The sequence below is a fragment of the Pogoniulus pusillus genome, chromosome 23 (genome assembly GCF_015220805.1).
Source record: "Pogoniulus pusillus isolate bPogPus1 chromosome 23, bPogPus1.pri, whole genome shotgun sequence".
NCBI classification, from domain to species: Eukaryota; Metazoa; Chordata; class Aves; order Piciformes; family Lybiidae; genus Pogoniulus; species Pogoniulus pusillus.
Genome location: NC_087286.1, coordinates 1,791,934 through 1,809,275, shown reverse-complemented (window position 1 = coordinate 1,809,275; position 17,342 = coordinate 1,791,934). Strand labels below are relative to the sequence as shown.

Sequence of the window (17,342 nt, the reverse complement as noted above, 5' to 3'; positions counted from 1 at the left end):
CCATGGGGCCTCAACCACCTCCCTGGGCAACCTGTTGCAGGGTTCCAGCAGCCTCCTGCTGCAGAACTTGTTCCTCACAGCCAATCTCCATCTGCTCTGCTCTGCTTTGCAGCCATTGCCCTCGTCCTGTCCCTGCAGGCCTTTGCAAACAGTCTCTCTGCAGCCTGCCTGTAGCCCCTTCAGGTCCTGGCAGGTTGCTCTTAGGTGTGCCTGGAGCCTTCTCTTCTCCAGGCTGCACACCCCCAGCTCCCTCAGCCTGTCCCCAGAGCAGAGCTGCTCCAAGACCTGAGCATTTTCAAGGCCTCCTCTGGACTCTCTCCATCAGATCCATGCCCTTGCTGTGCTGAGGGCTCCAGAGCTGGACCCAGCAGTGCAGGTGAGGTCTCAGCAGAGCAGAGCAGGGGCAGGATCCCCTCTTTCCATCTGCTGGCCTCATGAGGTTCACCAGCGCCCACCTCTCCAGCCTGTGCAGGTCCCACTGGATGCCATCCTGTCCCTCTGCTGTATCAACAGCACTACTCAGCTTGCTGTTACCTGCAGACTTGCTGATGGTGCCTTGATCCCACTGCCTATGGCATGGATAAAATCGTTAGGCAGCTCAGGTTCCAGCCAGGGCCCCTGAGGGACACCACCTGGCACTGCTCTCCATCTGGACTTCTCCAGGCTGAGCACCCCCAGCTCCCACATCCTTGGATGGAAAGGGTTGGCTGCAGAAAGAGCCATGAGTACTTCTGATCTTTGCTCCACAAAGCATCATCATGTGACAGCTGAGGGGTGCTCACCCTCCTGCCAGCACAGCAGAGTGCTGCGAGGCCTTGGTAAGAACCTGCCAGCACTGCCCCACTCTGCTCCACACAGCAACAGAGGAGTGCCCTGGCTTCAGCTAGGAGAGGGCTGATTTTCTCCAGGAGCAGCTGGCAGGGCTGCAGCCAGGACTGCCAGCTGGGCCAGCCCATGGGGCACTCCACACCACACAGCTCCTGGGTGGCATGCAAGGGGAGGGCTGGAGTGAAGGGGCTGGGTGGGTGCAGTGCACAGGCAGTGGGTCGCGTTCCCTCCCTCTAGACATCCATTCACAGGAGCACAGAACAGTCAGGGGGAGAGGCAGCTCTGAAGGTCATTTAGTCCAATGTACATCCCTGCCAGAGCAGGATCACCTGGAATAAATCAGACAGGAACACATGGGGGTGAGTTTGGGCTGCCTCCACAGAAGGAGACTCCACAACCTCTCTGGGCAGCCTGCTGCAGTGCTCTGCCACCCTCAGAGTGAAGACTTTATTTGCCTTATGTTCATGTGGAGCCTCCTGTGCTCCAGTTTGTGTCCACTGCCCCTGGCCCTGCAGCTGGACATCACTGAGAAGAGTCTGGCCCCACCCTCCTGCCCTTTAGCTATTGATTAGCACAGAACTTTTGAGGTTGAAGGGATCTGCAGAGACCATCCAGTCCAATCCCCCTGCCAAGGGAGCATCACCCAGGGGAGTTCGCACAGGGATGCACCCAGGTGGGGCTGGAAAGGCTCCAGAGAAGGAGACTCCACAACCTCTGTGGGCAGCCTGCTCCAAGCCTCCAGCACCCTCACACCAAAGAAGTTTCTCCTCATGCTGAGCTGGAAGCTTCTCTGCTCCAGTTTGTAGCTGTTGCTCTTTGCCTTATCGCTGCTGACCACCAAGAAGAGCTTGGTCCCAGGCACTGACACCCACCCCTTAGATAGTTGTACACAGTGACCAAACCTCCTCCCAGCCTTCTCTTCTGCAGGCTAAGCAGCCTCAGGTCTGTCAGCCTCCCTCACGAGGCAGGTGCTGCAGTCACCTCAGTGGCTGGCTGAAGGACTCTCTGCACTAGGTCCTTCCTGAGTGCTACTCTTACTTCCATAGTCGTGTATGTGTTGTATCAATCTCTCCGTGCCTCAACCCCTGGACTTCTCCATTGTGCTCCTCATTCTCCTTCCCATCCCACGGGGGACTAGGGGCAGCAATGTGAGCAGCTCCATCTGCCTGTGCTGCCAGCTGGGTCAAACCCATGGGAGGCCACAGGGCAATGCTGGACACAGCAATATATCCTGGTGTGTCCCTGGCTCAGGGGCTGGACCTCAGGGGCTACACCATCAGTAGCAGCACAGCCCTGAGACAGGCACTCAGCCCAACCACACATCTTCAGTGCAGAAGCTCCCTGAGGAGCCACAGAATCATTCCCTGAGGAGTCACAGAATCATTTCAGTTGGAAAATACCTTTAAGATCATCAACTCCCACTGCAACCCAACTCCCAGGACCACTAAAGCATGTCCTGAAGTGCTACAGCTACAGCTTCTTCAACACCTCCAGGAATGAGGACATCTCCCTGGCAGCCTGCTCCAATCCCTGACCACTCTCTCAGTAAAGAAGCTTTTCCTAATCTCATTTGCAAACAGGGTAGGGAGGAGGAGCCAGGCAACTCCAGGCCAGGCAGTCTCACCTCTGTGCCGGGTAAGAGCATGGAGCAGATCCTCCTGGAGGCACTACTGAGACAGGAGAGCAGTGGAGAGGTGATTGGGTACCATCAGCATGGCTGCACCAAGGGCAAATCCTGCCTGGCAAACCTGGTGGCCTTCTATGAGCAGGTCACAGCATGAATAGATGAGGGGAGAGCAACTGATGGCAGTGACCTGGACCTGAGCAAGGCCTTTGGCACTGTCCCACACCACAGCCTGGTCCCCAAGCTGGTGACACATGGGTCTGAGGGGTGGAGCACTGCATGGATACAGAACTGGCTTGATGGCTGCACCCAAAGAGTGGCTGTCAATGGCTCCATGGCCAAGTGCAGGCAGTGACAAGCAGAGTCCCCCAGGGATCAGTCCTGGCACCAGTCTTGTTCAACATCTCTGTGGGTGCCATGGACAGAGGCACTGAGTGCAGCCTCAGCAGGTTTGCTGCCCACACCAAGCTGTGTGGTGCAGCAGCCAGGCTGGAGGGCAGGATCCATCCAGAGGGACCTGGGCAGCCTGCAGAGGTGGGCACAAGCCAAGCTCAGGAGGTTCAACAAGACCAAGTGCAAGGTCCTGCAGCTGGGTCGAGGCAATGCCAAGCACAACTCCAGGCTGGGCAGGGAATGTCTGGAGAGCAGCCCTGAGCAGAGGGACTTGAGGGTGCTGCTGGAGGAGAAGCTCAACAGGAGCCAGCAGTGTGCACTTGCAGCCCAGAAAGCCAAGCAGAGCCTGGGCTGCAGCAGCAGCAGTGTGGCCAGCAGGGCCAGGGAGGGGATTCTGCCCCTCTGCTGTGCTCTGCTGAGACCCCACCTGGAGTCCTGCATCCAGCTCTGGAGCCCCTGGGACAAGAGGGATGTGGAGATGCTGGAGAGTGTCCAGAGCAGGGCCAGGAGGATGCTCAGAGGCTGCAGCAGCTCTGCTGTGAGCACAGACTGAAAGAGTTGGGGCTGTGCAGGCTGGAGCAGAGGAGGCTCCCAGGTGACCTTCTTGTGGCCTGCCAGCATCTGAAGGGGGCTACAAAAAAGCTGGGGAGGGACTTTTGAGGCTGTGAGGGAGTGCCAGGAGTGGGGGGAATGGAGCAAAGCTGGAGGTGGGGAGAGTGAGGCTGGAGGTGAGGAGGAAGTTGTTGAGCAGGAGAGTGGTGAGAGCCTGGCAGGGGTTGCCCAGGGAGGGGGTTGAGGCCCCATGGCTGGAGGTGTTTGAGGCCAGGCTGGCTGAGGCTGTGTGCAGCCTGCTCTAGGGTAGGGTGTCCCTGGGCATGGCAGGGGGGTTGGGAATGGCTGATCCTTGTGGTCCCTTCCAACCCTGACTGATTCTATTACTTAGGCAAAGAGACCTCACTCCAATCTAAACCTTTCCTGGCACAGCTTCAGCACAGTTCCTCTCATCCCATCCCTGTTTATTTAGGAGGAGAGACCTCACTCCCACCTCCTTCCAGGTAGCTGCAGAGCGCAATGAGGTCTCCCCTTAGCCTCCTCTTCTTCATGTCCCCATAGCAGAGAATAATTGCAAGGTTAGGTCTCAGAAGCTGGATTTCTTTCCCACCAGGTCACACAGCAAAGACAAGATTTCCTTCCAGGACCCCTGTCCAAGTGAGGATCTCCATAGAGCTGTAGGGGTCTGCTAAGTCTATTCCACAGTTCCTCTATAAAACCTTCCACCTACACAAAAACCAAACCCCAGAACCTCTGCATCCAAACCTGAGCCACGAATCATTTATCCACATTTGCTCATACAATTCAGTCCCAAGCACTTCACAGATGCTCTACTCTCCCCCTCTCCTTCCTTCCTGCTCAGAAATGTCTAACAGGGATAAATGCTCAACCTTCCATGCTCTTTTCTACTGCCAAGCCCAAATTCTCCTCAGTTCCTACACTCCTAAGCCATATCCCAGTGCCTGGCCCTGACCTCAGCCCAGATGAGCTGGCACTTTTCAGGTGCTAGCCAAGGAGTAAGGCACTTGGCCTGCTCTTGTCCTCTCCAGTGGCTGGGGAGTGCAAACGTGCTGCACACACCTCACTCTGACAGCACTGACGAAGATGTTTACTCTCACCTCAGCAACAGAGGAGCAGGCAAGAATTAGAAGGTGTTAAAGCTCATGCCCAAACCCCACTGTGCATCCTTTTAAGCCTTTTAAGCTTGGCAACTACAGCTGTAAGCCATATGCCTGCTGCTCCCCACCTGCTCTCCTTGGACTTCATAGAATCACAGAATGAAGCAGGTTGGAAGAGAGCTCCAAGCTCAGCCAGTCCAACCTAGCACCCAGCCCTGCCCAACCAACCAGACCATAGAATCAACCAGGTTGGAAGAGACCTCCAAGATCATCCAGTCCAGTCTATCACCCAGCCCTAGCCAGTCAACTAGACCATGGCACTAAGTGCCTCATCCAGTCTTTTCTTGAAGACCTCCAGGCACAGCAACTCCTCCACCTCCCTGGGCAGCCCATTCCAATGCCAATCACTCTCTCTGACAACAACTTCCTAACAACATCCAGTCTAGACCTGCCCTGGCATAGCTTGAGACTCTGTCCCCTTGTTCTGTTGCTGGCTGCCTGGCAGCAGAGCCCAACCCCACCTGGCTACAGCCTCCCTGCAGGCAGCTGCAGACAGCAATGAGCTCTGCCCTGAGCCTCCTCTGCTGCAGGCTGCACACCCCCAGCTCCCTCAGCCTCTCCTCACAGGGCTCTGCTCCAGGCCCCTCCCCAGCCTTGCTGCCCTTCTCCAAACACCTTCCAGCACCTCAACATCTCTCTTGAATTGAGGGGCCCAGAACTGGACACAGCACTCCAGGGGTGGCCTGAGCAGTGCTGAGCACAGGGGCACAAGAACCTCCCTTGTCCTGCTGCCCACACTGCTCCTGAGCCAGCCCAGGATGCCATTGGCTCTGCTGCCCACCTGGGCACTGCTGCCTCCTCTGCAGCTCCTCCCCATCAGCACCCCCATGTCCCTCTCTGCCTGGCTGCTCTCAGCCACTCTGTCCCCAGCCTGTAGTGCTGCTTGGGGTTGTTGTGGCCAAAGTGCAGAACCCTGCACTTGGCCTTGTTCAGTCTCATCCCATTGGCCTCTGCCCACCCATCCAGCCTGGCCAGGTCCCTCTGCAGGGCTCTCCTACCCTCCAGCAGCTCCACACCTGCTCCTAGCTTGGTGTCATCTGCAGACTTACTGATGCTGGACTCAATCCCCTGCTCCAGATCATCAATAAAGACACTGAAAAATATTTCTCTATTTCTCTTCTACAAGAGACTAGAAAAAGCCTCTGGGACTGAAAGGGAACAACAGCCAGCTACAGGAATATCACAGAACCACAGGACCTTAGAGGCTGGAAGAGACCTCCAGAGATCAGCAAGTCCAACCCCCCTGCCAGAGCAGGACCACCCAGGGTACTTTGCTCAGGAACGCATCCAGGTGGGTTTGGGAGGTCTCCAGAGAAGGAGACTCCACAGCCTCTCTGGCCAGCCTGCTCCAGGGCTCTGTCACCCTCCCTATCAAGAACCATCCCTTGTCCTGCTGTTGTAGGGGGATGCAACTCAGTTTTCAGTTCTCTTTTTAATCCCTTCAAGACAGTGAAGCTTCCTTCTGCTAAGGGTCTGCTTGCCCTGCTGACAGAGCCTAAGGCAAACCCCTGGGAGGCAGGAAGGGCTACGAGGATGATGAGGGGACTGGAGGGCATGGATTACGAGGAGAGGCTGAGAGACTTGGGACTTTTTAGTCTGGAAAAGAGAAGACTTAGAGGGGACTTGATAAATGTCTATAAATATCTGAGTGCTAGGCAGGAGGGGGGACAGGCTCTGCTCACTGCTCCCTAGGACAGGACAAGCAGCAATGGGTGTAAGCTGCAGCACAGGAGGTTCCAGCTCAACACAAAGGGGAACTTCTTGACTGGAAGGGTCCCAGAGCCCTGGCACAGGCTGCCCAGGCACACTGTGGGGTCTCCTTCCCTGGAGCCTTTCCAGGCCTGTCTGGATGTGTTCCTGTGTGCTCTGTGTTAGATAGCATTGTCCTGCTCTGGCAGGGGGGTTGGACGGGATGATCTCCTTGGGTCCCTTCCAACCCCTAACATCCTGTGAGCCTGGGATCCTGTGAAGGGTGATCCTGGCTGCTCTGTGCCATTTTAAAACTCTTCTGTCCTAGCACAGGGAAGAACTGAGGAAAAGAAAGAAGAGAAGAGTAACTGAGGGTCCAGAGAAGCCAGCCCTGGAAGAGTACAGCAACTTTTCATCCATAAGGGCTTGAAATTATAAACCTAGAGACCAAGCAATGATTGCCTCTAGAAGATGGTTACCAGGGACACAGGTACTGCTTCAGAGGGGTGGATGTGAGGAGGAAGCTCCTCAGCATGAGTGGTGAGAGGCTGGAATGGGTTGCCCAGGGAGGTGGTTGAGACCCCATGGCTGGAGGTGTTTCAGGCCAGGCTGGCTGAGGCTGTGGGCAGCCTGCTCTAGGGTAGGGTGTCCCTGGGCATGGCAGAGGGGTTGGAACTGGCTGCTCCTTGTGGTCCCTTCCAACCCTGACTGATTCTGCAGTTCTAAAATGTGAACAGCTAATTCTTGTCACCCATATCAGTTGAGTTCCCCTTGGTGCCATGCTCTGGGCAATCACAGTATCACAGTATCACCAAGGTTGGAAGAGACCTCACAGATCATCAAGTCCAACCCTTTAGCACAGAGCTCAAGGCCAGACCATGGCACCAAGTGCCACGTCCAGTCCTGCCTTGAACAGCTCCAGGGACGGCGACTCCACCACCTCCCCGGGCAGCCCATTCCAGTGTCCAATGACTCTCTCAGGGAAGAACTTTCTCCTCACCTCCAGCCTAAATCTCCCCTGGCACAGCCTGAGGCTGTGTCCTCTTGCTCTGGTGCTGGCCACCTGAGAGAAGAGAGCAACCTCCTCCTGGCCACAACCTCCCCTCAGGTAGTTGCAGACAGCAATGAGGTCTCCCCTGAGCCTCCTCTTCTCCAGGCTAACCAATCCCAGCTCCCTCAGCCTCTCCTCGTAGGGCTGTGCTCAAGGCCTCTCCCCAGCCTCGTTGCCCTTCTCTGGACACACTCAAGCATCTCAATGTCCCTCCTAAACTGGGGGGCCCAGAACTGAACACTGCACTCAAGGTGTGGTCTAACCAGTGCAGAGTACAGGGGCAGAATGACCTCCCTGCTCCTGCTGGCCACACCATTCCTGATGCAGGCCAGGATGCCACTGGCTCTCTTGGCCACCTGGGCACACTGCTGGCTCATGTTCAGGTGGGTATCAATCAGCACCCCCAGATCCCTCTCTGTCTGGCTGCTCTCAGCCACTCCAACCCCAGCCTGTATCTCTGCATGGGTCCTGACTGCCTCGGGGAGCTCAGAGCAGAGCCGTAGAGATGCTGAGGGGAATGGAACAGCTCTGTTAGGAGCAGAGCCTGAGGGAGCTGGGGCTGTGCTGCTGGCACAGGAGGAGACTGAGAGGGGACCTCAGCAGTGCTGCTAAGGATGCAAAGGTGAGTGCCAGGAGGCTGGAGCCAGCTCTGCTGGGGGATGCCCAGTGCCAGCACAAGGGGCACTGGTGGAAGCTGAGGCAGAGGAAGTTCCATGGAAGCATGAGGAGGAATTTTTCCCTGTGAGGGTGACAGAGCCTGGCACAGGCTGCCCAGGGGGGCTGTGGAGTCTCCCCCTTTGGAGATACTCCAAAGCCACCTGGATGAGTTCCTGGATGATGCTGCTCCGACAGGGGGTTGGGCTGGATGAGCTTTGGGGGTCCCTTCCAGCCCCTGGCACTCTGTGACTGTGATTCTGTGACACACTAAGCTGGTATTCTGCAGTCACCCCAGGCACGTTACCCTAAAGCTCACCTTACCATCAACAGCAGTCAGCACAAAAAGAAAACGGAGCAAGCCTGTCCCTAGCCTGGTGCCTGCACTCTGCTTTCAGCAGTGCAACCTGTGGTGAGGAAGCCTTTAGATTTGGAAGGGGGAAGCACTTAGCAGCATAGAGGCACAGAGGAAATCTAAATGCAACTGACACAGCTGAAGAAAGCAGTCAAGAAGAGAACTGTTTTCACTTAAAATGTGTCAAGTTGTTGGGACCTGCACTGACAGATCACAGAATCATAGAACCAAGCAGGTTGGAAGAGAGCTCCAAGCTCAGCCAGCCCAACCTAGCACCCAGCCCTGCCCAACCAACCAGACCATGGCACTAAGTGCCCCAGCCAGGCTTGGCTGCAACACCTCCAGCCACACAGACTCCACCACCTCCCTGGGCAGCCCATTCCAGTGCCAATCACTCTCTCTGACAACAACTTCCTAACAACATCCAGCCTAGACCTCCCCTGGCACAGCTTGAGGCTGTGTCCCCTTGTTCTGTTGCTGCTTGCCTGGCAGAAGAGACAAACCCCACCTGGCTACAGCCTCCCTGCAGGTATTTGTAGATAGCAATGAGCTCTGCCCTGAGCCTCCTCTGCTGCAGGCCCCCTCAGCCTCTCCTCACAGGGTTTGTGAAGACAAGAAAAAGAACAAGAGGTAAATAGTAATGGGAAATAGGAAGGAACTCATCAGTGGTTTAGAAAGCTTCTGCCTCTGCAGAGCAGCCTGCAGCTGCCTGATCCCAAGTCTCATTCTGTGTCCTCTGGAACTTCCAGTATCACTTACTTTCCTGACTGGCTGTGGCTCCTCCTCTGACACAGCACAGAAATCTTGATGATGAGAAGCCACCAGTAGAAGCAGAACCTAATGATTTCTGGGGACTGAGGGACTTGACAGTAGGAGCAGAAAACAATCAGATGGGAGGCAGGGGGAAGCAAGAAGAGAGGCCAAGAGCTGCCATGCAAAGATCACTGTGCTATAGTATATTAGATGCAAACCAACACAGCATCTGGGAGAGTTAAAATTACTGAACTGAGTACTTCACAAAGTTGTCCTCCTAGAGTGAAGAGGCTCTTGGAATGAAGGGGTACAAAGAAGCCTGGAGCTGCCTGTCTGACCAGCAAACAGCAGTATGTTGGAGCTGACTTTGTCTCAGGATGTCAGGAGATCAAATGCTGAGTCGATCACAACAGGGCCACACCTAAAGCCACCACTTGGCACCGAGGTCTCCTTGGATATTGGGAGCAGCTCCACAGGGCAACTGCTAGCCATGAGTTCACCTGATTAAAACTGCACCTCTGAAACAACACAGGGTGTGAACCTGCATCCAAAGCAGGGTGACCAGCAGGGCAAGGGAGGAGTTCCTCCCCTCTACTCTGCTCTCTTGAGACCCCACCTGGAGTACTGTGTCTGCTTCCAGTGCCTCCAGCATAAGAGGGACATGGAGCTGCTGGAGTGGGTCCAGAGGAGAGGCCATGAAGGTGGTCAGAGGGCTGGAGCAGCTCCCCTGTGGGGACAGGCTGAGGGAGTCAGGGAGTCTTGAGAAGAGAAGTCCCTGAGGGGCATTGTAGCCAGGTGGGGGGTGGCCTCTTCTCCCAGGCAACCAGCAATAGAACAAGGGGACACAGTCTCAAGTTGTGCCAGGGTAGGTATAGGCTGGATGTTAGGAAGAAGTTCTTCACAGAGAGAGTGATTGGCATTGGAATGGGCTGCCCAGGGAGGTGGTGGAGGCACCGTCCCTGGGGGTCTTCAAGAAAAGCCTGGCTGAGGCACTTAGTGCCATGGTCTGGTTGATTGGATAGGGCAGGGTGATAGGCTGGACTGGATGAGCTTGGAGGTCTCTTCCAACCTGGCTGAGTCTATGATATAAAAGAGCTACAAGAGAGTTGGGGAGGGACTCACTACAAGGTCTTGGAGTGACAGGAGGAGAGGGAATGGATTGAAGCTTGAAGAGGGCAGATTTAGGCTGGAGATTAGGAAGAAATGCTTTCCAGTGAGGGTGGTCAGACACTGGAATAGGTTGCTCAGGGAGGTCAGGGATGTTCCCTCATTCAAGTTGTTCAAGGTCATGTTGGATGGGGCCTTGAGCAACCTGGGCTAGTGGAAGGCTGGCAAGGAGGGTGGAACTAGATGATCTTCACAGTCCCTTCCAGCTTAAACCCTACTATGAACCTGTGAACTACCTTTTTGCACTAACATGCACCTAAAAGCCAGAGAACTTTAGGTAATGTGGAGTAACACACCAATACCTTGGCCCCATCACTGCCACAACCAGTTACATCCTAACTCCACCATGACCAACACCTGCAGGGATACTGTTCAGTTTGGAGATCTCCTTAGGTTTGCACGACACAAGTAGCAAGCAGACTCCTACCTAGATAGATTTCACACATTTAGCAACCTTCTAAGGGCAATTTAAGAGTGCTCAGCAACATTCACTCCTCTGCCAAGTGGTGCCAGGCCTGGGCAAAATGGATAGGCCTGATCCAAGATACCAGCCATAATATACAGCCAGCCCAAGAGAAATGCTCAGCTCTGCAGAAGCACAATTCATGGGTAAGGGAAATGTTGGGGGACCTTACAACTCTGCAAAATTCTATTGCACTGAATCCCCCCAGGGATCAGTGCTGGGCCAGTCCTGTTCAATGTCTTCCTCAATGACATTGATGAGGGGACAGACAGACAGAGTCTGCTCAGCAGGTTTGCTGCTGATACCAAGCTGGGAGGCTTGGCTGAGACAGCTGCAGGCTGTGCTGCCATCCAGAGAGCCCTGGGCAGACAGAGCTGGGCACAGAGGACCCAGATGAGGTTCAACAAGGACAAGTGCAGAGTCCTGCACCTGGGGAGGGATAATAAACTGCAGCAGCACAGGCTGGGAGGTGACTGCTGGAGAGCAGCCCCAAGGAGAGGGACCTGGGGGTGCTGGTGGAGAACATCTATGGCACAGCAATGTGCCCTGGGGGCCAAGAAGGCCAATGGGACCCTGGAGTGTATTAGGAGGAGTGTGTCCAGCTCTACTCTGCCCTGCTGAGACCTCATCTTGAACACTGTGTTCAGTTTTGGGCTCCCCAGTTGAGAAGGGACAGGGATCTGCTGGAGAGGGTCTAGTGGAGGGCTACCAGGATGATGAGGGGACTGAAGCACTGCCTGATGAGGAGAGGCTGAGGGACCTGGGGCTGCTCAGTCTGGAGAAGGGAAGATTGAGAAAGGATTTAATAATTTCTAAGCACCTGAGGGCTGGGGGTCAGGAGGGGGGACAGGCTCTGCTCACTGCTCCCTGGGACAGGACAAGGAGCAACGGGTGTAAGTTACAGCACAGGAGGTTCCAGCTCAACACAAGGGGGAACTTCTTGACTGGAAGGGTCTCAGAGCACTGGCACAGGCTGCCAAGAGAGTCTCCTTCTCTGGGTGTGTTCCTGTGTGCCCTGAGCTAGATTGTGTGGCCCTGCTCTGGCAGGGGGGTTGGACTGGACTATCTCCTTGGGTCCCTTCCAACCCCTGACATCCTCTGATCCTGTGAATCACAATTCACATGAGAAGCACTTCAAAAAGAACATGTTTAGGAGTGATATTACTCCCTAAGCTCCCATGCTGGTTTGTCTTGTGGTGGTTTTTTTTTTCCTGCCTTGGCATGGAATGCTTCTAGGACTGATACTCCAGTACCTTAGTGAAGAAGACAGCAGTGGGCATAAACAAAGCACCTGTAGCCAACCTAATTGATCACAGAATTATAGACTCAACCAGGTTGGAAGAGACCTCCAAGATCATCCAGTCCAACCTATGCTTGCAATCTTCTCTTTTAGTCTCTCCTTCTCACTGCACATTCTAAAAGCAGCAAGATTTCACAATGCTGATTTTTTTTGTCCAAATCATGTTCATGGAAAAAAAAAAGGCAAATCAGATTAATTGTCTCTAGATGCAGTGGATGGTAAAGAATTAACTAACATTATTATTATTATTATTATTCCAAAGGCCTTATTGCTTCCATAATTTTATTTGCTCTACACCAAAGGAAGGTTTATGTAAGATTAGAACACCTACAGAGAAGATAAGAGCTTGCTTCCCAAAGCTAAAAAATGTTCCCTAAACTAAAAAGCTGCATTATTACTACCTTTAAAATAATCAGAGAACCAAGCAGGCTGGAAGAGAGCTCCAAGCTCATCCAGCCCAACCTAGCACCCAGCCCTGGCCAACCAACCAGACCATGGCACTAAGTGCCCCAGCCAGGCTTGGCTTCAACACCTCCAGGCACACAGACTCCACCACCTCCCTGGGCAGCCCATTCCAATGCCAATCACTCTCTCTGACAGCAACTTCCTAACAACATCCAGCCTAGACCTGCCCTGGCACAGCTTGAGGCTTTGTCCCCTTGTTCTGTTGCTGCTTGCCTGGCAGCAGAGCCCAACCCCACCTGGCTACAGCCTCCCTGCAGGCAGCTGCAGGCAGCAATGAGCTCTGCCCTGAGCCTCCTCTGCTGCAGGCTGCACCCCCCCAGCTCCCTCAGCCTCTCCTCACAGGGCTCTGCTCCAGGCCCCTCCCCAGCCTTGCTGCCCTTCTCTGGACACCTTCCAGCACCTCAGCATCTCTCTGGAACTGAGGAGCCCAGAACTGGACACAGCACTCAAGTTATCTCTGAGTCTTTAAAGCACCGTAGAAATGCACAGATAACAGGGGTGTTAGCAAAGGATCCCTCCTCTCTAAGCAGAGGTTCTTTGTGCCTAGCTAAAAGGAGGGGTAAAAATCCACTTTATGGTCTGTATTTGACATGTGTCCAGAGCAGAGGGGCACCATGATTTGACAGTTGCTCATTCTGTGCTCAGGGCTGAAAAGATGTCAAGATGAGGTGATTTATAGGTCAGAGATTAGTTCTCTTGCCACTGCTTGAGGAGAAGCTGGCAAAGCATATGGCACTACTGAAACGTCTGTTCTGCACTTGGAGGCTGCAGGCAAATTTACATCCAAAAAGACACTTCTCTTTTCTTTCTCTTTTAGCTCAGCCTGGTCTCTGCCTCAGCGCTTGCATTCGCTTTTGCTGTCACCGGTCCCCAGTAAGCAAAGATCAACGAGCAAGTCTTTGTCAGGCTGGCATCCTCTAGCACTTGAGCACTCCTGCGATGAAAACAGACCACGCTCTCCGAGAAAAGCAAGCATCAGAGACAGCTCTGGCAGCAGCAGTAAGAACTGCCACCCCAAAAGGGGGAGAAACACCCCAAGCCCTCTGTCCTCACAGGAAAGACCAAGTACGTTCGCAACTCAAAACGCAGCCCATCACATTTTACCGCTCTTTTAATGGCTTTAAAAATAGCATCCCTAAGTCTGCGCAGCCAACTATTGCAAACTCGCAGCTCTTACGCAACGCTCACAGATCAAACAGGAACCACCTTTCAAAGCGCAAAAGTCTTCACCAGGAGCCCAAGCGCCCATCCCCTGCCTCCCCCTCCTTCGCCCCTCCACTCGAGGGCCGCGCACATGGGCAGCAGCCGCCGCTCCGAGGTGACCCTAAGAGCCGGCGGCTGCCATCTGCGGCGGGCTCAGAAGCCTTCGGCTCCCCCACATCCCCGCTCCGCGACCGCCGCGAACCGCCCTCCCCCCCCGCGCACGGCTGTGCAGCCGCTGAGGGAGCCTGCGGCGCTGCCGGGGAAGCAGCAGGTAGGACACAACAGGTTTCCGGAGCGGGGACAAACAGCCGTAACCTGTGAGTAACAGACGCGCACGGGGGAGCGCCGCAGCAGCAACGATGCTTATGCAGCCACCCTCGGCGGCTCCTCCTCGGCCGAGGCAGCTCCCGCAGCGCGCCGCATCCCGCCGCGGGCAGTAATTCCATGGCGTTCCGCGCTAAGGGCGAGGACAGCGCTTGTGGGCGGCTCCGGAGAGCCCGCAAACTTTTCCGGCGGCGAGGAGCCGGAGCTGAAGGCATAGGGAGCTCCTGCAGCCTCGCCGCTCCCCCCCGCTCCTCTCCCAGCCTGCCGCCCGCTGTCTCAGAGCGGAGCCCTCCGAGCCCAGCCCGCCCCCCCGCAGCCCCGGGCCGAGCCCGGTCGCCCCCCGCGGTACCTGCGCTGCCGCCGCGGCGGGCAGGGGGTTGTCCAGCAGCTCCATCTGCACCTCCTGCGCCGGGCTGGGAGGCGATTTGGACATGTCGCTCTGGACCATTGGCGAGGACGGGGGGCGGCTGGGCGGCGAGCCCCTCGGCGGGGCAGAGCCGAGTCGGGGCGGCGGGGCGCCCCTCAGCGCCCGGCCATGGCGGCGGAGGCAGCGGGCGGGCGGCGGCGGCGGGCGGCAGCGCGGCCCTGGCTGCTGCCGGCGGGGAGAGCGCAGCGCGGCGCCGGGGGACGGGACATCGCCGCCGCCGCCGGGCGCGGGGGGAGCACAGGGGGCGGTGCGTGGAGGAGAGGGAAAGTGACAGCCAGCGGCTCCCGCCCGGCAGCTCCCGGCGGCGGGCGCGGGGCGGTGCCAGTGTCCCCGCCGGCAGCCGCGGGGCCGAGGCGGAGGGCGAGCGAGAAAGTTAAGGCGGGGGGCGCTCGGCCTTGCTTCCCCTCGCCGCTCGGCCCGGCCGCGGCGGGAGGCTGCGTCGGACCAGCCCAGCCCCGGCGTGGCTTGGCCGGGGCCGGGAGGGGCTGGCTGCCGGCTGTGCTGGCTGAGCGCTTTGGCCTCCCGCCGCTCGGCTCCAGGACGGCGGATCCCTGGCAGCAGCCTGGGTGGCAGCGCACGGAGCGGAGCGGAGCGGGGCGGCCCCTGCGCCAGGCCTGCCCGGCCCTCGGCCGTGCCCTCAGCGTCTGGCACCGAGTGTCTCTGTCAGGTTCGAAGCAGGACGCATGGGGCACGGCTGGACAGAAGGGGCGGCTCCGAAGGGAAGGTTCCATCGGCCTGTGCTGCTGGTGCGGGTCAGTGGTGTACCGCTGGAGAGGGCCAAGGGCCAGGGCTGGGCCGGCCGCTGAGTGCCAGGGGCTCTCTGGGGGCTCTCCGCCTTCCCAGGGGGATGAGACAGCGCACAAGGGAGAGAGACTGATGGGGTGGGAAAGAAACTGAAACTGCCTGAATGACAATAATGACCTGCACTAGATCCTGAGAGACACAAAGCAACATGGAACCCAGCCCCTGACAGCAGTCAGACAGCACTGGCACCACTGGGGCTGTGGCACAGGTCCCAGACTGGACGCAGTGGCAGATGGAAACCAGATTCAGGAGCTGGGTTATGGCACTGGATGCAGGAACATGTGGATTGCAGAGACAGAACAGAGCCCTTCTCAGACACCAGCCATCGAAGAAGGGGAAGAAGACCCTGGTGACCCCTCAGCTTCGCACTGAACACGACATCCATGGGATGGAATCCCTCAGTGGTCAGCTGAGGGTCACCTGCGCTGTTCCCTGCTCCCCACAGGTGCAGCCTTTTCCTCTGCACCACCACAAGGCACAGCAGTGCCCTTGGTCTGCAGCCCAGCCCTTGGCCCAGAGCCACTGAGCACTGGCACTGCTGGCAGCAGCCACTGCCTGTGAATGTGGGCTGAGCTGCAGACAGTGCAGGGAAGGAGCAGCACTGGCCAGGATTAGTTCCAGGACAAGATATCAAAAGACTTTCACATGATAAAACAGAGAGCTGCCGTGCAGAGCAGCCTGACTGTTGTGCTGTGTGTTTTCTGTGGTCGTGATACCAGCCAGGCTCCTTTGCTGGAGGTCCTAGGCTGTTCTGAACTTGGTCACCACAATACCTCTGTCTTTGTGTTCAGACAGGAGCCAGGGCTACCAGGATGAGTAGGGGACTGGAGCACTGCCTGATGAGGAGAAGCTGAGGGACCTGGGGCTGCTTAGTCTGGAGAAGATAGAGGAGATGATTATAAATATCTGAGGGCTGGAGGTCAGGAGGGGGGGACAGGCTCTGCTCACTGCTCCCTGGGATAGGACAAGCAGCAATGGATGGAAGCTGCAGCACAGGAGGTTCCACCTCAACACAAGGGGGAATTTTTGTCCTGGGAGGGTCCCAGAGCACTGGAACAGGCTCCCCAGACAGTCTCCTTCTCTGGAGCCTGTTGTGGCAGGCCTGGATAGGCCAAAATAGGCCTATCCATGTCCTGGCTTGCCCAGACATCTTTTTCTGCTCTCCCTCCTTCTGTTATGGGGAGAAGTAACTGTGAGAAAGAGGACAAAGAACCTAGGGCCACTGAGTCTAAGGACTCTGGCCTGCCCAGAGTAAACAAGGTACACAGCTTAGCTTGTGCCTACCTCATGCAAGGCCTGTGTTTTTCCCATATTTGGGTAAAGCAAGCCTATGGCTTCACATAATATGGTCAAGCTTGGCTAACTGCCATTCTGCTTGGCTATTCTGTGTCCAAAGGCACATTAGTCTCAGGCTGTGTTGATAAAAAGGGATGAGCAGGTAACACAACGTGCTCTGCCATTGTATTCGTGCCTGCTGTTGCCTGCTGCTATTGCTCTCTGCTTCTGGCAGTGTTCTGCCTTACTGCATCCTGAACTGCCTGGAAACTCCACTGCTGCAGAGCTTACCAGGAACAGGCTCTAAATGCCCGCATGTGATCAGCCTGCACAGCCAGTGTGACATTGTGCTGAGGCTGCACATTGCAAGGCATCCTGCCTGAACCTGAAAGTCTCCTGCCAAGATAGGAAGTCTCAGAGATACACAGGTCATCCAGAGAAGCCTGGATCAGTTCAGAGATTGTCTGCCTCCTTTCCACAGCACCCTGTGAAGCCTGGGAAGAATCAGAAGCCTCAGCAGCTGACAAGACAGTACCAAAAGCATTTGGGTACTGCCTGAGGCTGTAGCTGGCCCTGCCAGTCGGGAGACTATTTGTGAGTAAGTATTTATAGCCTCTTGTAATTCAGCATTGCCTTCTGCCATAAGCAGAGAGAAGCTTCCTGAGGCCATCTAGTGGATAAGTGGTGTGTTGTGGGGGCAGGGAATCGGTGTGGCCGGGGCAGGGATTTATACAAAAATAGAGTTATTTTATTTTCCCCAAAACCTGCCCCCAAAACTATAGACAGAAGCTAACTTAGTTGTGATGACCAGATTCAATTTGTTTGAGAAAATCTACA

General features: G+C 56.0%; 1 protein-coding gene across 2 annotated transcripts in view; it reads right to left on the bottom strand.

Annotated features, from left to right (window-relative positions):
* Positions 1–14,523, bottom strand: part of CACNB2 (calcium voltage-gated channel auxiliary subunit beta 2) — a 345,847-nt gene extending 331,324 nt beyond the window's left edge. For both annotated transcript variants that reach the window (XM_064162343.1, XM_064162344.1), the window contains exon 1: positions 14,349–14,523. In XM_064162343.1, coding sequence (XP_064018413.1) covers positions 14,349–14,447 — 99 coding nt within the window. In that variant the 5' untranslated portion in view covers positions 14,448–14,523. The remainder of the gene's footprint in view (positions 1–14,348) is intronic.
* Between the last annotated feature and the right edge of the window lie 2,819 nt (positions 14,524–17,342).